The following is a 24,017-nucleotide window of genomic DNA, read 5'->3' as shown; positions in this document are numbered from 1 at the left end:
TTACCCCATACATTAGCATTTTGTTCTTGTAAACATGCATCTATGACTCAACCTTTTGTAGATTGCTTGCACCTATTCTTTGCTATCCACGCCCTTCTCTAGCAAATACCTCAATTTGAGGTGGTTGTCCATTACTTATTGGCACCTTCATCCAACCCATCAATCAACTAGCGGCTGTTTTATGCCCTCCATGGCTACGTTTATTGTTGTCAACTAATCTATAGCCATCAAGCAACAAGTTTCCAACTATCATCCATTGCCTTGGAGTCACCAAACTACCAAGTCCATTGCTAATCGAGCATCGGCAACCCACATTTTCAATCCAACTATCGTCTACCACGACATTACTATTACACTTGTTTACAACAATCACTTGCATCCTTTTGACAATTTCAAGATGCTGCCCACTCTTTGGAGCTGCCAACCCAATTTGACATTGATCCAAACTCTCCAAATTTGTGTTTGTTGGTACCATATACATTAGAAGGTTGTTTGCTAAGTTTCACGATCGATACAAGTACAACTCTCTCCAACTCAAACCCTCTGCCTCAATCTTTCGAAGACACAAGAGTGCGAGGTACAATATTTACAACTTCTTGCATCAAGTATTGTCTCTATTCATTCATTATCATTCATTCATCTTCATTCTCTCTAAGTTACCCTAACCCTACTGAGTTCTTTTATCAATGTGCTTCATCCTACAATTGTGTTTGTATTCTGCAATGCCTACATTTGTGCACCTTAGGAGCAATGAACTCCTTTATATCAAGACCCAAGTTCTTTCTGTACATGTAATGGATACTCTTAACTGAACAAGCAAGGGATACTATAATATTTTTCTACATTCATGTGTCCAATAATTAGCAATTTTATATTTTCCAAGCATTTTGAGAGTCTCGACTCCAAAATTTTACTGTGTTGGCAAATTTAGTTTGGATAAAACTTTTACTAGCATATGAAGTTGTGCATCCATAAAATTACAGGAGTTTGCATGCGCATGTGACTTTCTTGCGTTCTTTGAATATGAGTGCCAAATCACCGAGTCAAACTTAGATTCCATTGTAAATACCTGTCTCTAGCTAAAGCTTGACTCAAGATGATAGAAATACATTAGATTCCCACCACTATTAAGAACTCCAGACAAGTCCAATGACCCAAAAGCAGCCAATAGAATGTTGACACTCAGGAATTTTTTAGTAAAAATAACACGATCACTAAACAAAGGATAGTAAACCCATAACAGCATGTTGTTTTAAATCGAAAAGGAGTAAAATTAGACACAATTGAATGAAACAAGAATAAGAGTATCCAGCTGTCAACCATTGCTATGTTTCATGAGGTAAGTTTCCAATGTACAGAGATTGATATAGCCATGAGACCAGTTCTCTCTCACAGCTTTAAAAGAATGGCATAGCAAGTACTCGCTAAGCCAAATATATGTTGTGCCCTATAATGAGTTTTCAATATGAAGTAGAGGACTATGTACAGCATTTATTGCAGGCATTATAAACAGTGGACAGATAAAGACGAGTCTTGAAAGGTTTGCAAATGCAACAATATCCAGTTATGATGATTGCCACTTCTGCCTTTCCTGCTTATATGAGTCTGTCAAAATAAGTGGTAACTGGATAGAAAAGCCACCATTTGTTGATTCTGTCACACTGCTATTTAAAAGGAATGAACACGATCCCCATGTATCAGCTTGAAGATACACTCCCAGGTAACAAAGGTGATCGGCAATGCTGTTTCCAGAAACAGATCTGTAGAAGACCAATGAACAAAATATAGAATTTTATGAGTTCAGTTTTTGAAAGTTAAAAGGTTCTAATCTGTTGATATGTTATTTATATCCGTGTAGCTGCACTCTTCCTAAATCATTTAACAATCATGATAGAATGTAAACCTGCAAGTTTTCACAACCTCGCATGTAAGGAAATTGATCCTATGAAATACTTGGAAAGGTTTCCTCCGGAGAAGGATGTTGTACACAGTATACTAGTGGATTATGAGACACAATTTTGTGCAATATAGGGCTACTTTGCTGCTGCCACACAAGCCACATGGCAAAAGCATGATGTCAGCTTTCTCAAGGCTGTCAGTTATTAGCGCTCTCTTTAGAATTACTCAAAAAGCTGTTGCCTATCAACGCTCTCTAGAACTACTTTATGAATGCAAATAGAATTAGTAATCTATTCTGAGAACGAATGCAAGAGGTGAATCTCATGGATACACCTAACATTCGTTCCTCATATCCCAGAAACCCTCCCTCAATGGAAATAATGGTATGAGCTCAAAGAAGATTCAAGGTGCCAATACAAGCCTTAGCCCAAGCCTATACTCTTGGAATTCCAAATAATGTTCATCCTTTTCATGCACTAAACTATGAATGTGCTTGAAAAATAATAGTAGAGACTCGTCCAAGCCCTTCATGAAGTAGGATCTCACAAAATAGAGCCAAGGTTGATCAATTTTGTAAGGAGCATTGATACAAAATAGTATGCCTCAAGAATGCAATAACTCTTCTCCCCAAAACAAAGAGATCCTAGGCTACTGTCATGAGGACATGTATTTTTGAAACCTCACTTAACATGCGGATTAATTTTTAATCAAATGGTTAAGTAAATGTTACACATGTGAGGTGTAACTAGGGTTAGAGTAAATTTACGAGCCCCAGACCTGAGAAAATCGCACGATGTCAAAGGCAAAAGTTGCTATAAGTTATACCGCACAAGTATTTGGTGGTATCTGGTGCCAATTGTTGGCCTAGGTCATTCATTTGGCCATAAGTGTTAGTTGGTGATACTAAAGAAGTAGTGTTTAATGATACCTAACGCCAATCTGATGGTCAAAGATTACGCAAAGACACTCGAGAATAAGTTGCCTAGCCAATTTAATTATTTGCCACTCAAATTATTTTTCAAGGCACCAAAATAATTATTAGATTAATTTTCAATATTTAAAAACTGAAAATTAATATTTAATTATGGATAATGTTGAAAAAACCATTTGGAAAGACTGTCACTTGTCAAAAATGCCCATGCAAACTGAAAAACGTCTTTAGAGGCTAGAGAGGCATTTTTAGTGTATTCAACCTACAAAAGAGGGAGAAGATGCTATTGATCTGATTTGTAGCCATTGAAGGACCTTCTGAGGCAACCAAGGGCAAGAGAAGACCAATCAATAGCAGATGATAGCATCTACAAGCTGCTGAGATAGGGCAGCAACAGTGAATGACTGATTTTCTTCAATTTTTTGCATCTACAAGCTATTGAGACAAGGCAGCATCAGTAAATGACAAATTTTCTTCGGTTCTTCGCTAAGAAAGACTGAATTTTCTCTCTCCTCACCATTCTCTCTCATCTCCCAATCTTGCTCCAAAGATTACAGCATTGAGATCACCTAAGGCTGAGAAATTTCACATTTCTCTGCTGTAAACCCTAATCTGCAATAGAAATTAGGGTTTAGCAGCAGCCTCGCGAAGCGTGCCAAAAATTAGAAGCTCCAAGATTTGGATTCAATGGGGCTGAAGCTGTGTTTAGTCAAATTCAAGTGGAGGGACCAACAATCAATGAACTTGGGGCATTTTCCATCTCCATCAAAGTAGATGAAGGCCAATCGACTACCCCAATCAAGAGGCAAATCAGATTGAAAACTTGCTGGTCATTTTGGACAGCAAGGGAAGTTGGAATACCGAAAGGAATTGGGAGAATCCCATTGTACATCAACTTCTTCTTCAATTAAGTTAAATAAGTACCGAAAGGGGCGTCGGTTTTGGGGCCAATAGGGTGTCTAATGTCCAAGATTATATGATAAAGTGTGCATTTCAATTTTGTGAATTTGTTAATTGTTGTAAATAGTGCTTAATCAAGTTAATGACCACCCTATTCGAGGAGAAAGACTGGTTCTAGCTTCAATATAGTGTTCTTGCATGTAAATGACTTTTTAAATCTCTACATTGAAACAACCTAGAACAAAAAAAATTCCTAGACCTCCACTAACAATAGCACAACAATCACACGAGCATGAGCAATTGTAGGTCTCTACACAACAATCCTTAGTTCATCACCAAATATGCAAGTTAGCACTCTATGCATGTCTAGACAAAAACATGAAACACAAGGGTCTAGATCTCCTACCATGTGTCACCACAATAGCATGTATGGAACCAACAGCACAAACATGATGTTTTGGACCAGCCGGCCACAAGAAACATTGTTGCCATGATAAATGTTGAGCACCTTGTGTGGACACAAGCATGTTGTTGATGTTAAGCCTTCTTCAGCCTAGCAACTAATCAGCCCTGCCGTGATGTGCTGTCCAACCCTTCTCCAGCCTGGTGACCTAATCAGCCATGCCGTACAACCTGCGTTTGCTGATCATGACCTGTCTACATCACTCCAAGAGCATCCAGAAACAGTCGCCATCAGCAGGAGCTGCATTTTGTGTCTACGTAGCCTGTCAAGCAGCTGATGTCATCATTGCAGCTGTCGCACAACCTTCTAGAGTTGTTGCCCTGCCTGCACAGCTGCGTTTTGCTAACAGCTATCGTCTCAAGATCAGCTAGTCTACATTTCATCATCTTGCAGAGCGCCCTGTTGAGCTAAAACACGCTTTTCAGCTGATTGGCGTTCTTAAATAGGTCCAAAACACACTTAATTAATGAAAATCCCTAAAAAGGGGAGTGGTCCAAGAGAGTTTTAGTGGTTCCCCAAAAACCCTAATTCTTTGGGGCACCCTTCAACATCTATAAATAGACAGGCTGTCCCCCATTCAGCCTCATTCTCGTTTGTGCAAGTTCCTCACCCGTGAGTGCAAATTTCAGCCATCAATCCACACATACATGGCTGTGCAGCCCCAGTGACTATTGTCACACCTGTTGCTGTGTTTGCTCCTCCAGAATGTAGGCGACAGTTGGCACCCACATGACAAAAGAGGACTTTGAAGAGCAGTATCGCAACAAGTACGGTGATGTTGACACCCCTCCTACCAGTTTTACAACCACATTCGGAATGGTTAGTGAGGTTAGTCATCTCTCCGATCATGGAGGATATACGGTATTTGGAACTTGTGTCGATCCATCTTCATCATCTCAACCAAGTCCAATGTCAGGTTTGTACAATCCTTTTGAGTTGCATGAATCAAAACCCTTGCCTGTTTCTTCTTTTGAGATATAGGTTTCGGATGGCTTTACGTATGTGAACTTCAATAGAGATGGCTCTCGAAGAAAACGTAATTCAGATACATCTACAACTTCAGACATAATACACACTTCTCAATTCCCTCCCATCCCACCCTCTTCTACATCACACCTTGATCACCTCTCATCATCTTTCCAACACCTTGGATTACACTCCACATCCGCATCACACACACTACCGGTTGGATCTTCCATTTCTGCTCCTAGCACTTTCTCGTTCTCTACCCATTCTCTACCTCTTTGCTCCTTAGTACTTCGTTAGGAAGAATATCACCCTTTAACGCATTGCCTCTCACCTTTCCGCAAATGAGCACAACCATAGCACTTGGGACGACTATGATGGGCATCCCCCTCACTACCCCCAAATTCACATCTCACATGACCACTCTGATACAGGGGTTTCCATCCTCAACTTATGGTGCATTTTCACACTCTCCTTGGGTTACACCTACATAGGGATTCCCATCTTCTGCTCCACGTATTCCCATCCCACCTCCTTGGATTACTCATGTGGCTACCATGCCCATGCCTAATCACTGCATCCCTACCTATGGATCCACCTTACACACTCACCATATGTCTAGTGGGCACTCTAGGGCCCATTCCCAAGTGCACTCCACTCCCCCATCCTACCCACATTACACTTTCCCTCATTATCCATCACCTAACAATACCACTCTTGTTGCAACGGCCAAAAATGCCTTCATGAATAAGACTTGTTTTAACGGGTCGAATTTTACCACTTGGTCAAATTTCATGCAACAAGTGCTTGAGTCTCAAGGTCTTTGGGACCTCGTCGTTGGTCTAGAGTCTATGTCAGACCCTCAACTAGCTCACCCTAACTACATCTGTCAATGGAGAGTCTGCAATGCCACAGCCAATGTTGAGCTAATATAGGGATTGCTTCGTAAGTTTCACTCTCATTTACAGCACTTTCTGCTCGCGTTAGAGCGTTGGAGTCACATTCTCGACCGCTATGCAGCCAAAGATCATACTCCGTGCATAAATCTTAACTTTGAGCTTCAAGAGTTCTCTATTAAGGAAGGGATGAACTGAAAGTCAAGTTGGCTAAATATAGGCGGTTATTTGCCGAGTTCGCCACCAATATTGGCTCTCCAAAGCCAGATGACGATCAGGTTACATTCTTCTTGAATAAAGTTGCCCGAAAAATACTTCAATTTCATCTAGCACATCATCTCACAGCCTAGACTACCGACCTTCTACAAGTTTTGAGTGTCAGTTCTTGCGTTACGCAAGACTATATGATCAAGTCCACAAGAAATCCTCATCACAGCCTTATTCAGAGCAAATGGGGTTGGTTGCCTCTTCGAGAGAGAGAAAACCACAAGTGGCAAGAACTCACAAGAGGCGAAGGCAAGTCAATCCAAGGGTGACACCTCTTCCTCGAACGGAACCAGAGAATCAATATCTATTTGACAGCAACTCCCTAAGAAAAATAGGTTTACATACACTGCCAGAGATCCAACCATGTGGACGAGGAGTGTCGCTCCAAGGTCCAAGGTCTCCCAGCTAAAGAGCCTCAACAAACCGCTACTGAGGGATTGTCTGATTGGTCTGCAGGTTCCAATCCCATTGCACTTTATGCATCATCTTACCTCCCTCTCCACCTCGTTAGGCCTTTTCATTGGCAAAGATATACTACTGGGCGTATGTGATGGTGATCACACTCTTAGACTGGCATGTCTCTAGGTTTTGTACTCTTAGAGTCAGACCCGTAGGATTCATTGTCCTTAGCTTTTCCATTCTTATGTCTTCCGTTGCATTTACTCACACACGTACACATTCATTGCATTGTTCTTTCAGTTAGTTTTTTTCTTTCTACTATGTTTTGCTTTAAAGCATCTCACTATTGACCTCTGTGCTTACAAATTCTTATCTCTTTTGTAGGGTTTTGTATTTCAGTCGGGCTAACTTGCAAGTTTGCTTTGGTTCTTCCTGGAGACGTGGGGATACGCAATATTCCTCTCATCGTTTCATCATCCTAGGAGTGTTTGCTCTTCTTCCAGCATAGAGGCTTCCCCTCTCGAGACGGATCGTACAATATCTCTCTTGATGCTATCATGGCAGCGACTTTTACCTTGCTCTTCCAACAAGATGCTTCATCCTTTTTATCATCATCTTTTTCCATTCATCATGGTTCTTAGCACCACACGAAGACTGACATTAGGCTCCTTTTCCTCCTTTGACATATACATCTAGGTTGAGAGGGGGTTCCTACCCTTCTTGGTATTCTACACGCTTCAACACTTTGTCTTCGACATCAGCTTCTCCCCCCTATTGTACCTTTCCCCTTTGCATTACATGATTTCATCATCTTTGTATTAGGGCGCTTGGGCAAGTGAACAATTTCCCCGTGAGGCATGCTATCCAAGTGGCACCTACTGCATGAGCATTCTTCAACATGTAGCATACTTTGTATCTTATTGTGCAAAGCACCACTTGAGCAGATCTTAAGTTGTTCCACCGGCATCTGTTGTCACCACACCACCATACTCCTTCGTCACATGGATACCTCATCACCTTTTTTCCTCGTCATTGACACCCTCAAGTGGATATGTAAGCTTGTACTTTTTTGTGATGTGTTGGGTGTACCCTCCCTACTCCCGTCTTCTGGGTCACTGTTACTCAATCGACCACGTCCCATAAAATTTAACTCACTTTTTTTTTAAGATTCCATGTGGTTCCATCCGCCTTCGTAGGGATAGGCCACTGGGCAGCCGACTTGCACTCTTTGTCTAATACCCTATCCTCTCTGGGGTGACTACTTGGACACCCTTGGTAAGATAATCATCGCCTTTGTAGTCTTGGTAGGCCACTAGGTAGCTGACATGCACCCTTTATCCGATGCCCTAGCTGCTTTGGGATGGGACGTCTTGGCGTAAGTAAAAATCAAAGTGGTTGGCCTAACCTTCCAGCTGATTTTTGGGCCCGAGAGGGGGTGTTGAGCTAAAACACACTTTTCAGCTGATTAGCATTCTTAGACAGCCCCAAGACACACTTAATTAATGAAAAAAGCTAAAAAGAGGAGCAATCCGAGAGTTTCAACAGTTCCCCAAAAACCCTAATTCTTTGGGGCACCCTTCAACATCTATAAATAAACAAGCTTCCCCCATTCAGCCTCATTCCCGTCTGTGCAAGTTTCTCACCCTTGAGTGTAGATTTCAGCCATCAGTCCACACACATGTGGCTGTCCAACCCTAGCGACTGCTACCACACCTTCTACTGCTGCATTTGCTCCTCCAATGCAGCTGACAACCCATCTCCCTCATCAGGCGACCTTCTACTACTGCGTTTGGACCTCTTCAACACATGGCGGCAACTGGCAACTGCATCAGCTTCAACCCTCTTCGACACTTGTCTAGCTTGTGTTTGTGCTCCAGGTCCTCCTGACACCTGCGTTTGCTGCATCCTCTTCATCCTACACTCCAACTGGTGGTCATAGACTTGGGATCCATCTTCGGTGGACATCAATCTCCAACACTTTGCTCTGCCCTTGAGTATCTGTACACTCTTACATTCATTTACAATATTCATTCAATTTAGAGTTGTGTTCTTCTCTCCCTTCTTCTATTTGTATTTGAGTTTCTGAGTTTGAGTTTTTGAGTTTTGTGTTTAGGGTTTGAGTTTTGCTTTCTATGTCTGTGTCTGTCTCTTTGTGTTTTTGTCGTGGTCGTACACTCTATGTTTCCTCAATACAAACCCTAGCAGTTTTCTTCACACGCTCTGCTACCAACTACCAAGATCAATCTGTCCGGATACTAAAGTTTGTGTTTATAGCAGTTGATCAATCTGGAGGCTGCCTGCTGCATTTCAAGAACTGTTCAACAAGGTACAAGACACCCTCAAAACTGTCAAGAGAGTCCTCTTTTAACTCAATTTCCACCCTAGTCCAACCGAGACACAAAGGTTCAAGGTCCATTGGATTCATGTTAGCATATTGTGTTTCTTCATTCATTATCATCATCTCTAACATATCTTCAACTTTGAGTTTTATTGTGTTGATTGTGTTACTGTCACTCAATTTGAGTTTATCTTCTTTGGTTGAGTTTTTTTTTATAGTTAAATTTAGGGTTGTTAGAATGCACACGCAAGCTAGAGAAGCAGCTTCCGAGCACACAACACAAAGTGTATTAAGAGGTGTCAAAGAAGAAGATTTACAAGACTGCCATGAATAGGCATATATACAAGACTAGAAGTATGTTCACACACATTACTACCAAAATATAGTAAACCCGCCCCCTCTGCCGCCCCCCAAAAAGGAGTGACGTCATAAACAAGAGCTAGCATTCATTTATAAAAAAATAGTGAGCCAAATGACCTATGATCAATCCACAAGAGGGAGTTGTCAAAAGATGACGTACCAACGAGACAATAGGGTTTGCGGGGAGGAACACAGAGTGAACTCGGCAAACATGGAGAAGAGAAGAGAAGAGAGAAGAAACTCTAATGAATGGAAGGATGAAGTTCTGAATCATGGAGTGAATGTGATACAAGGGAACAAAGGTGTCATAGCACAAGGAAGATGATGAAGACAGCCACAAACCACAAACCGCAATGTCCTCCTGAAGAGGTGTGAGGGTAGTGGAGAGGTTGGAGAGAAGAGGTGACAAACTGAATGAATCAGCCGTGAGGAATGAATGAGAGAGCGGTCTATAAATAGACACAGTCAATCTAGGATGCCACCCCTTTTTGGGGTTGCAAACCCTAAATGCAAAACGCAAAAATGCAAAAATGCAAATTGCGGGTGAAAGGTTTCTCAATACCCCATCTTAGGCCCAAAAAGGGGAACAAGAGAAGAGTAAGGTGGAGATGCAATGCTACATGCTGAAGAATGCTCATGCAACAGGTGCCACTTGGACAGTGTCCCTCGTGGGGAAATTGTTCACTTGCCCAAGCACCCTAGTACAAAGATGATGAAAACATGCAATGCATAGGAAGAATGTAGGACTTTGTGTGGTGCCGAGAACCATGAGGATATGCCCGTACTCGATCTCGGGAGGTGGCTCCATGCTAACCAAGTGACCAAGGCAAGAAGAGAAGAGGAGGAAGAAGATGTAGAGGATCCCTAAGATCCAAGATTTCCACTAGAAAGGGAATTTGCAGTAAAGACCAGTAGACAAAGTGAACTGGAGAACCCGAAACACAATCTCGGGAGTGAAGCCACTAGCTCCGTGCATCCATGCTAGAAGGAATACGAATGCCTCATCACCAAGTCACGGCTGAACCTCTGAGATCCCGATCTAGGTGGTACCTGAAGATCCTGGGTATTAGTAGAAGAGATGACTGGTTGAAGACAACCACCCCAAGAAAGTAGAGGATGGGTGAAGAACTTTATGTGGAGTAGGTTCTCTCTTTCAGGTGGGAGGTGGAGGGGCCTCCGCTGAAGTCGAAGAAGAAGTAGATGCCCCTCCAAGGGCAAAGAAATAGCATCCCCCTCTGAATCCCCCTCTGAAGTAGATAGGGAATTCAAAAACTCATGGATCACGGACTCTGAAATGTTTGTACTGCCAGTCGTGCTGAAGAAGGTATCTGATGCCGAAGAGCTCCTAGAGGTAGCCTCTCAAACCTGAGTAGTCGAGGGTGGGGAAGGGTAGGGCTCAAAATGAGCAAGAGATAGGCAACAGTTGTTGTGTCTCAGTGGGGCGGACCGGGTAACCGAAGAAAAGGGAGTTGAGCAGCCATTGTCTCTCGACGGAGCAAGCTGAGGAGGAGACGGTATCAAACAATCACTGTCTCTCAATGGAGCAGACTACAGATCCGTAGGTCGTGGAAGCCATTGTACCTGAAAATAAGTGGGAGAAGACTACCGCTGGCATTGTGACGATCTCCAAGAGATCATAGCGCCAATCAATCCTCCATGTGCTCAAAAGGACTTAGTGCGCACTGGATGTATCTTATTGCCTTGAGCATAGTACTCTGATAGCCAATGCAAAACGATCTGAGTGGCCCAAAAAGGAGAGGTGGCACAAGGAGTGCTTGGTGGAAGACGCATGTACTCCGGAGGGATGGGGAGCAAAGGTCGAAGTCGGCAAGCATTGGTGGTATGTCCAGTGATGCCACAGTAGGAGCACCCAGTAGTCTGGACATCTATTGGTAAAAAAGCCATGGATACCAGTGTGCCTTGCTGAAGAAGAAAGAGGTCAACCACCATGAACCATGAAACCGCAATGTCCGCCACAAGGGGTGTGAGCGCAATGTGAAGCACGAACAACAATGTCCGCCTCAAGGGGTAGGAGAGTAGTGAAAGGGCTGATAGTGAGCAGCCAGTGGGAGGAGGATGTGACCAGCAATAAGAGGTTGCAACCAGTAGAAAAACGCAAGTGATGAGAGAGAAAGACTAAAAATGTAGGCAGGACAGCCTGCAAGAGAGAGAAAGACTAAAAACGCAGACAGAACAGCCTACAAAAAAGCGAAAGACTAAAAATGCAAACAAGACAACCTGCAAGAGAGAGAAAGAGAAAGACAAAACGCAAGCAGCAGGACAGAGAAAGACTAAAAACGCAGGCAGCAAGACGGTGATGACGCGACATGCTGTATGGCAGCAGGTCTGCACAGGAACAGTAGTCGCCTAGTTGGAATCAGCTCCAAACTGCATGAAGAGGGCTGGAAATTAGGTGCCAATTGATGGAGACAGCAATGGACAGCTTCGGCTGAGATGTCCTCCGCAAACGGGGTGTGGGCAGTAAGCTGAAAATACCTGAAACCTGCAAAAACGAGATATTGATGCAGTGGAAAAAGAAGAGAAGTGGATGCTGAATCCGCCACGGTCTTTGCCTTCACTAGAGTGGAAGATCTTTGCTGTTATTTGAGCAGATCCAACTCTAATACCATGTCAAAAGATGACATACCAGCGAGACAGTAGGGTTTGCGAGGAGGAATACGGAGTGAACTCCGCAAATATGAAGAAGAGAAGAGAAGAGAGAAGAAACTCTAATAAATGAAAGGATGAAGTTCTGAATCATGGAGTGAATGTGATGCAAGGGAACAAGGGTGCCGTAGCACAAGGAAGATGATGAAGACAGCCACGAACCACGAACCGTAATGTCCTCCTGAAGGGGTGTGAGGGTAGTGGAGAGGCTGGAGAGAAGAGGTGACGAACTGAATGAATCAGCCATGAGGAATCAATGAGAGAGTGGCCTATAAATAGGCACATTTTTGGGGCTGCAAACCCTAAACGCAAAACGCAGAAACGCAAAAATGCAAACTGCGAGTGAAGGGTGAAGGGTTTCACAACAGAAGTAAGCCCAAAGCTTTGCAAAAAGCTTCAAACTTCTCACAAGGCAAAGCCTTTGTGAAAAGATTTGCAAGATTGTCTTTTGTTGGCACATAGGCCAAGCCGACCTTCCTACAATGAGTTTTTGCCTGACATAATGATAATGCACTCGATATGCTTAGTAAGCCATAGTTGCCAAGAAACCGGTTTCATAAGCTTAGGAAACTCATTTCATACCTAGGCATTTCGTAAACGTATGAAACACCTATTTTAAACTTTCAAAAGGTTAGGAAACTCGTTTCATACCTAGGCATTTCATAAACATATAAAACACCTATTTTAAACTTTCATAGATGCTATATCCTAAATGTTGTGGGACTTTTGTAATAATCATTTATCATGGATTCACTTAACACGTTGACATGGATTTGGCATTGATTGTTGGAGTTTTGTTTTGAGTTGTTATCCATGATGATTGCATATATTGATGGCTCCTTTTACAGCTAAAGTTGATATTGGGCATGGATAGTGAACCACGATGCATGCAAATATCAATGCTATGTTCAATGTCCATTTGCATTGTACAAAATAATGAATAAATATCAATTTGTGGTTTCTACGTCACACGAGTTATACAATACACACTTTTTTTTTATATCAAATGAAACTTATTTCTAATATTTTACGAAATGAAGAGTCTAATCTGTAGTAAAGATGCAATGGTCAACGATGGCAATGGCAAAGACAGAGAGAGAGAGAGAGAGAGAAAGAGAGAGAAAGAGAGAAAGAGAGAGAGAGAGAGAGAGACATGAGCAATAGTAGAGAGTAGAAAGTGAGAGATACATAGTGTATGGGTACAATAGATTTGTGTCTCTTTTAGGTTTTTGTGATAGATGTATGTAAAGTATAAGTGCTAAGGATACGTGTCTTCCATGCAAAGATCTTTATCAGGGATGTACAGAAACGTGTCTTCCACAGTGCTAAGTATAGATTTGCATGGAAGTCACATTTCTGTGCTTGATCTTTATATGTAAAGTACCTCTTTTAGGTTTTTGTACGTGAACAGATTCTGGATTCCAAAAATAGTAACTCCCTAAATTTTAGGGATAGTGACCCTGCATTCCTTAAGTTGTTCTATGCAACTTTTATCATTGCGACCACATCAAAAGTGTAATGTGGCTCAGTTACAGTGACTTTTATTCTGTGAGCATTCTCACATGTGCATCTTCTATCTTGGCCAGGCTCATTGTCTTGCACCATCTCCAGTGGCTAAGCACACACTCCCAAACCACTGGCATTCTATTCTTCAGTGCCCATTCAATATGGAACTGGTCCTAAGGCTCAGACAAACCATTAGCCCAATTTGTCTCAATGGCTGCCTCTTCTGGCCATGCAAAGATCGTGCTTATTCCAAGAGAACTCTGAGGGTAAAAAGCAACAGCAACAAAAGAAAAGAAAAATAAAATATTATATAAGTAAATAAGAAAAGCAACTGTAAAAAGTATCACCACCTGGTGACATACCCCCATCTTGAAAGAAGCAAGCGACCTCGATTGCATGCCACACATGCTAATGAATGACACAGGGTGTTAACAAGATTCTCCATGTTATTAGTGTCATCGCATGTATCACTTGCTAACACATGATACGGGGCGATGGTAGGAGTTTTCCCCACTACCATTTATATCATCGCAAGTTCAAGTCTCACATAGATGGAGGATTACATCATGTATCCAACTATGATTATTAGGAGCCTTTCAAATATACATGTTTCCGGATGCAACACAGGGCGATAGCACGTATGCCCGAACTATTAATATCACAACATGCATATTCATTCAACTGAAGTGTAACAAATACAACTTCAAAGCACTGAGATTTCATTCAATGATACACGTGTCAATCCTAAATGTAAGCCATACATTATGCATTATTCAATGAGATACAATATTTAACTGTACAATAGAGAATATATATTGGTTCAAAAAGCATTCTAAGTCACTGTGGATTCCAGTAAGAAAGCTTCTCGGTAAAGTTGCAATAACTGAGGCGAATCTACCAATTCAGCCTCTTCCATCCATTTGGCATCCATTGGTGAATAGTTCTTGAACTTCACCAAAAATCTTCTTATAACTCTACCTTTCACTTTCCTATCCTTATATGTCAGGATCTACTCAGGAATTAGAATCTCATCTAATTCCTCTACTTCAGGCTGTTTCTCTTGAACCAAATCTTCTGGCAATTCACCAATAAAAGGCCTCAATGGGCTCACAGAAAATGCATTATGAATTTTCCAATTCTCTGGCAATTTCAGCCTATATGCTACGTCATTGATCTTCTCTGAGACTTGAAAAGAGCCATAATAACGCATACTCAACTTTGGAAACAAACATTCCTTGCCCTTCTGTTTTCCCAAACGTGCCTTTTCAAAACGCAATAAGACCCAATCATCCTTTTTGAACAATAGCTCCCGACAATGACTATCAGCAGCTCTTTTCTGTTTAGCTTGTGACTTTTCTAGGGCATACTTAACCTTTTTATATGCTTCTTCCCAATCTTTTACATAACGATCTGCTTCAGAGATGTTATCTTTTGTCTGCAAAATGTGAGACAATTTCTTTCCACCTTCCACAATCTCAAAAGGTGCTTTGCCACTAGATGAGTGCATTGTATTATTGTATGCATACTCAACCAATGGCAAGTAGTGTTCCCAAGAAGTCTTATGATCTGAAACATAACACTTCAGTAAATCTAAAACAGTCGAATTTGCTTCTTCAGACTGTCCATCAGTTTGTGAATGGAAAGAGGATGAAAATTTCAGCGTAGTGCCCATGTTTTCAAACAATGCTTTCCAAAACAAGCTAGTCATTCTTGGGTCTCTATCACTAACAATTGACCGTGGTATTCCATGGTACTTGAAGATATTTTGCATAAATATCTTTACCATGTGCTCTGACTTAATCTTTTTCCTTACAGGAATGAAATGTGCCTCTTTGCTGAATCTGCAAATGATAGTCCAGATTCCATCATTCCCTGAAGAAGTTCTTGGAAGATCAAAAATGAAATCCATGGCAATACTTTCCCATGGCCTTTCTGGAATAGGCAGTGGTTGCAATAACCCTAGTGCCTTTTGTCTATCAAATTTGACCTTTTGACATACAAGGCAAGATCTGACATATGCATCAATATTAGATCTCAAGGCTGGCCAACAGAAGAAAGTCTCTACCACTTTGACTCCAGCATTAATACCACGATGTCCTGCATACGGTGGAGCATGACTTTCTAATAAAACTTTTAGCCTTAGCTGTTTTGTAACGCATAGTCTTCCATGCATCATGATAAAGCCTTATTTGAACACATAATGGTCATGATGTTGGCCATTGATCAATTGTTCATAGATTTCAAAGAAATCTTCATCATCAACATACTGCTCTTTCATATCATCCAATTCATGGTGACAAGGAATTGACACAGCTGACACCTGTGGTTTATGAGGTAAAGCATCTGCAACTACATTCTTCTTTCCTTCCACATGCACTATCTGAAAATGAAACATAGATAGGAAATTTGCCCAACGCAAGTGTTTCTCTGACAATTTAGACTGTGTGAGAAAGTATCTAAGTGTTTGATGATCCATTTGTACTACAAAATCAGCACCAAGCAAATAGTGCTTCCAACTAGAGAGTGCATGGATCACAACCAATAATTCTTTCTCATAAATTTGGTAAGTCCTTTCAACGACAGAAAGTACTCTACTCTCGTATGCCACAACTCAGCCATTCTGCATTAATACAGCACCAATGTTGTTTCCACATACATCACACTGCACTACAAATGGCTTAGACAAATCTGGCAAAATGAGTACTAGAACTGTAGTCATTTTCCCCTTCAAACATCTAAATGTTGATTTCTCTTTGTCAGTCCATTGCCATTTGACATCCTTCTTTTCAAGCGTATGTAAAGGAGAAGCAATCTCTGCAAAGTGTCTTACAAATCTTCTGTAGTAAGAGCATAGGCCAAGGAAACTGCGAACATCGTGAACAGTTTTCAAATCTGGCCAAGAGACAATTGCTTCTATCTTTGCAGGATCCATCTTCACACCATCTTTAGAAACTATGTGTCCAAGGAAGTGAATCTCTTCCAAAAAGAATTCACTCTTCTTACCATTAATGAGCAATCTGTTACGCTTAAGCTCATTAAAGACTGCAACTAGGTGTTTTCTATGCTCCTCTTCATTCTTTGAAAAGATAATCATATCATCAAAGAATGTGCCAACGAAACTTCGATAAGGGTGGAAAATTCTATCCATCATCATGTTAAACGTAGCATGAGCATTGGTCAATCCAAACGGCATGACCAAAAATTCATAGAGACCAAATGTCGTTCTAAAAGCAGTCTTATGAATATCCTCTGGCCTGATTCTGATCTGATGGTATCCACTTTTTAAATCTATCCTGCTAAACATTCCTGCTCCTTGTAATCGATCAAGAATGTCATCTATCCTCGGAATTGGAAACCTATTCTTGATCATGTTCTTATTCAAGGCTCTGTAGTCAATACACATTCGCCAAGAGCCGTCCTTTTTCTGAACTAGCAACACAGGTGAACAAAACGGAGAACTATTGGGCTGAATTAGTCCTTCCTCTAAAAGCTCATTAACATGTGTCATAATCTCTTTCTGCTACGTTGCACTAATCCTGTACGGTGGCCTATTGGGCGGACTAGTCCCTGGAATAAGATCTATGGTATGATCTTCAGGTCTCTCAGGGGGTAACTCTCCTGGTAACGAATCTGAGAAACAGTCACTGAATTTATCCAAGAAAGCCCTTCTAGTACAGACATATTGCTGTCAACTTCATTAACTTGCTTTGCAAAAACCAAGTACGCAAAAATATGATTTTTCATTACAGAAGTAATTGCAGAAGCAAAAACAACTGGGATAGACTTTCCTTTAAACTTCACATCTAACACATGAGTCTTGCTCCTATGTACAAGAGTAATCGTTCTATTGTAAGTATCCAAGATAGCATGCTTCTTGTGGCACCATGGGATACCCAACAGAACATCACAGCCCTCTAGAGGCATAAAATGAAACTTCTCTGTGTCCACATAGCTCTGAATATGCATACGAAGTTTGCCAAGAATGGGGGTGACAGGTTCAGTATGTCCTGGGCATGCCAAATCAGCCTGTCCAACTGGTTCCATTTCCTCGGGACGTATACCCAATTTAGCTGCCAATGATGGTGAAATAAAGTTTGCACAAGCTCCAGGATCAAAGAAAATAAACACTATGGAATCTCTGATCTTTCCCCAAGCTCTGCACAATTCTGTAGCATCATCAACTGATTGATCTTCCACCATATCAGGCACTAAGCCAATGTTGGGCTTTTTTTTACTTGGCGCATCTTTATCCTCCGCATCTTTAGAAAATTGTTGTGGGCACTTAGAAGAAATATGGCCTTTCTGTTCACAAATAAAGCATTTTCCAGCCATCATTAAAGCCTTTCTTTCTTCAAATGTTTTGCCAAAAAGTGGCCTCTTTTGTCCTTTACCCTATTTAAAAGAAGTCTGAGGTTGCTGCTGAAATCTTTTCTTCCAAAAAGACTTCTTTGTAAAATTGGTCCTTTCTGGAAATTGCTTCTTCTTCTTGCCAGGATCCTACTTAAACTGAGAATCCTTCTTTTCAGTGCCTTTAAAGCTGTCAGCTTTTCCTTTCAACAATGCATTTGCCACACCAGCATTTTCAATTAACTGTACCATATTTGTAACCCTAGTCTTGGTACAATAATCCCTGATGGCTTCGGACAAACCGCGATAGTACTTTTCAATTTGTTTTGACAGGGACACTGTCCTGTAAGAACTCACGAGCAAAAGTGCTTCCCAAAATTTCTTATTGTACTCTTCTAAATCCGTACAATTTGCCACGTCCAATTTATGCCATGCAGTTATGACATCTACTTCAAACGTGTTAGTTAACCATGAGTGTGACATTAAAAGTGACATTTAATGTCACGTTAAGGTCACAAATATTGAATGTGACATTTAATGTGACATTAAGATAAATCTAGGGGAACATGCACGAGAATGACCGTCCGGGCTCTTGGGCGCCCGAACGGGGTTAAGGGGAGCCTAGAGAGTAAGAGAGTCCAAGAATAGTAGGACTCAAGAAAAGTCGACGACTGGCAGAGGAAACGGGGAGAGAGGTGCCATCACTTATCTAGGCGTGGTTGGGAGGAGAAGAGGGTCTCGTGCTCAGAGATTTCATGGTTTTTCTGTCTTTCCCGATGGCTCATCTTTCAATGAGGCTGCAAACAACTGTTTGAAATGAACCCAAGTGGTAGGTGCATATCCTTGCATCAACAATATATTCCACCACTGCAAAGCATTACCTTTCAAAAAAGTTGCAGCCTTCCGCATCTTAGAAATCTCAGTAAAATTCCCTCCTGTGTAAGCTGCATCAAACTGTTGTATAAATGTCAAAGCTTTCAGCTTATCTTGCATACCACTGAAGGTTTCAAACTTTATTGCCTGACCACCCTCTTTATAGTCTTTAGGCTTTGCACTTTTTGATGTCAGGTTGCCATAGACAAGTGGCTGTAAAAAGGGGAGTCCCTTAGGTGCATTATCAACATTCATTTCACCTGTCTTAGCTGCCATATGCCCACTAGGCTGAGAAAAACCAGCGGCTGCATTTTGTACTCCAGGCATCAAATAAGGACTCTACAGAGTCTGATAACCGGGCTATAGACCAATATTAGCATAAAGTGGGTTCACTGCCTCAATAGGCATTATTCTTGGTGGCCCTCTAGGAAAGTATCCCTGATAACCCATGGGTAATCCAGACATTGCTTGAAAAACTGACCCACCACCAAAGTAACCACGATAAGTAGCAAACTGAGGCGGAATAGTCTGCTATGCCACTTGTGCATAACTGCCTTGACCATTCACTCCCTGATCCTGTGCTTGCGCTTCTTGTTGCACTGGACGTGTCTCCATGTTTGGTGTCTTTTCCACATGCTCACGCACAAATTCACTATTCTTACTATCCAGCATGTGCAGAGTTCACTATTCTTACTCAGCATGAGCAGAGTTCACTGTTCTTACGATTCAGCATGTGCAAAGTTCACTGTTCTGATTCAGCATGAACAGAGTTCACTGTTCTTATTCAGTATGTGCAGAGTTCACTGTGCAGAGTTCACTGTTCTGATTCAGCATGAACAGAGTTCATTGTTCTTACAATTCAGGATGTGCAGAGTTCACTGTTCAGATTCAGCATGAACAAAGTTCACTATTCTTATTCAGCATGTGCAGAGTTCACTGTTCTTATTCAACATGAACAGAGTTCACTGTTCTTATTTAGCATGTGCAGAAAAAAAAACACAGAATTGTACCTTCGATGGAATCAATCCATCATCCAAAGCATTTCTTCTGAGAATAGAGAGAGATGATCAGAGGGAGCAAGCTCTACCTCTGTGCTTGAGTCAAAGACGTAGAAGTACTCTCCATGGCTGGTTTTCTTGCAGCAATTTACCCTCAGCTCCTCAAAACTTCATTCTCCCCTCTACCCCTTATGCCTTTTACGTTTTTTTTTATGCTCTCTTTCTCTCTCTCTCTCTCTCTCTCTCTCTCTCTCTCTCTCTCTCTCTTTTGGGAATTTGTGCCACATGGCATACATGTAACAATTTTCCCACTTAAACCTTCCGGTCTAAAATTCTCCATGATCGGTGCAAAATTTAACATTGACACAAACCAGAGAATTAATCCTTGTGTAAAAACAAAGACAATGACGTGAACAGATTCTGGGGTCCAAAAATAGTAACTCCCTAAATTTTCGGGATGGTGACCCTTACATTGCTCAAGTTGTTCTATGCAACTTTTATCATTGCAACTACATCAGAAGTGTAATGTGGCTCAGTTACAATGACTTTTATTCCGTGAGCATTCTCACATGTGCATCTTCTATCTTGGCCAAGCTCATTGTCCTGCACCATCTCCAGTGGCTAAGCACACAATCCCAACCATTGGCATTCTATTCTTCAGTGCCCATTCAATATGGAACTGGTCCTAAGGCTCAGACAAACCATTAGCCTCTTCTGGCCATGCAAAGATTCCGCTTATTCCAAGAGAACTTTGGGGATAAAAAGCAACAGCAACAAAAGAAAAGAAAAATAAAATATTTATATAAGTAAATAAGAAAAGCAACTGTAAAAAGTATCGCCACGTGGTGACACCAAGACATTATACATTGCTTCTGCCACATAGCAAAGTTGTGTGCACCCTCAAGCTTCTTAATGTGCAAAAGGGTGCTGCTATCACTACTGCCAGCCATGATTCACAACCCAAAAGTGACTCAAAAGTTAACAAATATAAGCCCAACTATCACACAAATGACCAAGGCACAATATAAGTACCAACCAGCAATGAAAAACCACGTAATTGCAGAAATTTCAGATCTGCAAGTCAATTTTCAGATTCACAAAATGTATGCACACCACAAGTTGTAGCTATGCCACGAGCTAATGCATCAAATTGCGTGAGAAAGCCCCAGATTTTAGCTGTAATTTCTGCTCCAAATGCATCCACAGGCATAAATTTGACTCACACAATCAAAAGCCCCAAATTTTCTCTACTCAAATTGCATCAGATATAACTCCCGTGTAGATTCCACAATCCAATTTTGCCAAAATTTCACAAATTTTGCAAAAGCCCCAAATTTTCCCAGGGTCCAATGTGCTCAATTTGCATAGAAATTGTACTACTCTTGCAAAATCCCCAAATTGCACAGGGTCCAATGTGTCAAAATTTCAGGAAATTGTACTTGTCACTATGTAATTTTCACAAATACATGAAAAGCCCCAATTTCTGTGACCCGAATGTATGCAAATTTCACTCAACCGAGTAAATTCTCCAAAAGATATGTCAAAATCCCCAAATTCCGGGAGTAAATGTATGCACAATCTCTAAAATTTGTCAAATTGTGCTTATCCATGCATGACAACCCGCAAAACCTTTTTTTTAAAACGTAATTTATTTTTTTTTTAAGTGGATTTTCGACGGCTGCGCGTGACCAGCACCTGACCTGCACTGACCTAGAATTGTCGCTGAGGTGTCGCCTGATTGCCGCTGTGACCTGCGCTTGACTGCGACAGACCTGTGTTTACCTGCAACTCACTGCAGCCTGCAACCTGTGACCTGCGCCTGGTCAGCGTGACTTGCGAACTGCCCTCTAGTGACCTGCGCCTAATAAAAACTGAAGGTGACTTGCTTCTCTCTTTGCGTGGGATGAGCTGACACAGTTTGAACGAACTCCAAGAAGCCTACTCGTGATGATTGATGCTCTGATACCAATTTGAAGAGTCTGATGCACAGTGGAGATGCAATGGTCAACAATGGCAATGGCAAAGAGAGAGAGAGAGAGAGAGAGAGACATGAGCAGCAATACAGAGTAGAGTGTGAGAGATGCACGATGTATGGGTACAATACAGTTTTTGAGATAGATATATGTAAAGTACAAGTGCTAAGGTGCATTCACACCCATGCACATGTAAAAGGCACAATGGCCCTTTATTCCCAACACAAAACTTGTATGAAACCTATGAAACCCATTTCTTACATCCCATTTCAGAAACCCTTGGCAACTATGGTACAAGCATGAAACACTGGGTTCCATGCAATTGTCAATGTGCTCTTACTTGTTCCCTAGAAGAGAGATGGAACTCCTAACAAGAAATTGAGAACAATAACAAGGATGTTTCACCATTTAGGAATACATTGGCTAGTTCTATCCAGTTCAAATGGTATCTTCGTTGTTCTGCCCATTCCATGTTGCTATGTCCCCAATATCTGAGCTATCATGAGAACTAAGGCATTCAAGAGAACCCGAACAAATCAATAATCTCTCATCAAAGTAATCCCCTTGAGAGAGCTTATCATCTCATACAATTTCCCCATCTCTCGAGGCTCTCTAAGGGATTTATGCCTCCTCTCTTCAACATTAGCATCCATTCGAATGCATCTCGGAGGGAGGGACTAGCTAGCAAGAATCTAAAGTAATCCCCTTGAGAGAGCTCATCCTCTTATCCAATTTCCCCGTCTCTTGAGGCTCTTTAAGGGATTTATGTCCCTCTCTTCAACATTAGCATCCATTCGAATGCATCTTGAGCGGAGGGACTAGATAGTGAGAATCTAAAGCTCCGAACTAAGGGAGAATGCACCAGTGAGGGTATACCTAGCAATCCAAAACTTCATTCCTGCTCAATTAGGTGGCAATTCCTACAATCCTTACGATTCACCTATTCCTCTCTCGTTGCTACTCCCCTTGATTTGCAAGTACCAACTATAAGATACCATGGAAACCTAGACCCATACCAACATGTAAATTTGAGAAGAGAAGGACCTAGACATAGATCTTGTTGTAATAATTCTCAAGATTTGCAATCTACTTCTACTGATTTTGCTTTTAGTGCATCAATCCCTCCTCTCCCATGGTCCCACCCATAAATCTTTTATCACAAATCCATTCTTATCTAGCTCATTCCATCCCACAAACCATTTGCACTCAAGCATAACTCCCTCAAGGTCTATCCCTGTCGTTGAACTGAATGCTTCTGATGCTATGGTGGTGGGAATCCACTTACACACTAGCATCCCCAAGGAACTCAATTGCAAGGATTCCCTTCCCATGCATACACTGCCTCAACTCTATCTCATTTGGCCACACAATTTACAAATTATATTCCTTCTCAGCTGACGACAGTCATAACAAAACCTAAAACCGACAACCACTACCACATTACAAATATGCATTTGATATCAAGGAGTGGTGGGCCACTATGCAATTAGAGTTAGATGCTATGCATAAAATGGCACATGGTTGTTAAGTGACTTATCTATGGTAAGCGAGCTACATATTACTCTTTTACAACAGCTATTCCAATCTATCTCTATCACTACTGCCCATGGAATCTAACAAAGCCAATTATCTGTATTCTGTTCATCCAAAGACTAGACAAGGCATAACCTAACTTCAAAAAATTTTCTTTGAATGCAAGGACAGAGAGTTATGTGGTACCTGCTACAAGTGGGATCTTCCCCAGAGCCATCACAAACACGTTCCATTTCGTAGCTTAAACTTCCCAGACCAATTTTATATATCCAAATCTTTATTCAAATCATTAGAATGTCAGTGACACAAGCATAAGGAATATGTAAACAGGACTTATGCTGTCCTATTTACTTGATTTGGTACCATATAAAGTAAAACAAGCTGATGGTATATACCTCTCTCCCAAAATGATGGTACGTCCATTGAGGAAAAAGGGAATAATAAGGAGGCAAATGTGGAACCATATCATGTGCATGAGTCATTCGGTAGGTTTGTGGCACCAAGCCAACATAAAATGCTGCAAATACACTATTCCCTATCCGTGGTTGCCCAAATGTTACTGTTTGAATATTCCTCATTCCATAGTTTACCTGAAATGCATCAAAAATGGCTTCAGAAAGAGCTAACAGACTCCGTCCTCCCTCTTGTTCAACTGAATTATCTCCTGGAATTCTTGAACTACCAAAAACACGTAGAAAACA

At 41.4% G+C, this 24,017-nt stretch overlaps 1 protein-coding gene and 1 pseudogene across 8 annotated transcripts in view; both read right to left on the bottom strand.

Annotated features, from left to right (window-relative positions):
- Window positions 1-1,250: 1,250 nt before the first annotated feature.
- The window catches only part of LOC148029065 (lipase-like), a 55,307-nt gene continuing 32,540 nt past the window's right edge, over window positions 1,251-24,017 (bottom strand). For 7 of the 8 annotated variants that reach the window (XM_087687828.1, XM_087687824.1, XM_087687825.1 and 4 more), the window contains 3 exons: window positions 23,712-23,906; window positions 23,503-23,591; window positions 1,252-1,760 (listed from right to left, as the gene is read on the bottom strand). In XM_087687828.1, coding sequence (XP_087543954.1) covers window positions 1,565-1,760; window positions 23,503-23,591; window positions 23,712-23,906 — 480 coding nt within the window. In that variant the 3' untranslated portion in view covers window positions 1,252-1,564. Of the gene's footprint in view, window positions 1,761-23,502; window positions 23,592-23,711; window positions 23,907-24,017 lie in introns of all 8 variants that reach the window. The other variant, XM_087687823.1, reaches the window with a different exon arrangement.
- Window positions 16,133-20,071, bottom strand: LOC148029066 (uncharacterized; annotated as a pseudogene).

This window comes from Lygodium microphyllum, chromosome 11 (genome assembly GCF_053477565.2).
Source record: "Lygodium microphyllum isolate KBCC chromosome 11, Lygodium_microphyllum_v1.1.10, whole genome shotgun sequence".
Taxonomy (NCBI): domain Eukaryota; kingdom Viridiplantae; phylum Streptophyta; class Polypodiopsida; order Schizaeales; family Lygodiaceae; genus Lygodium; species Lygodium microphyllum.
This window is presented reverse-complemented; position numbering and strand designations above follow the sequence as displayed.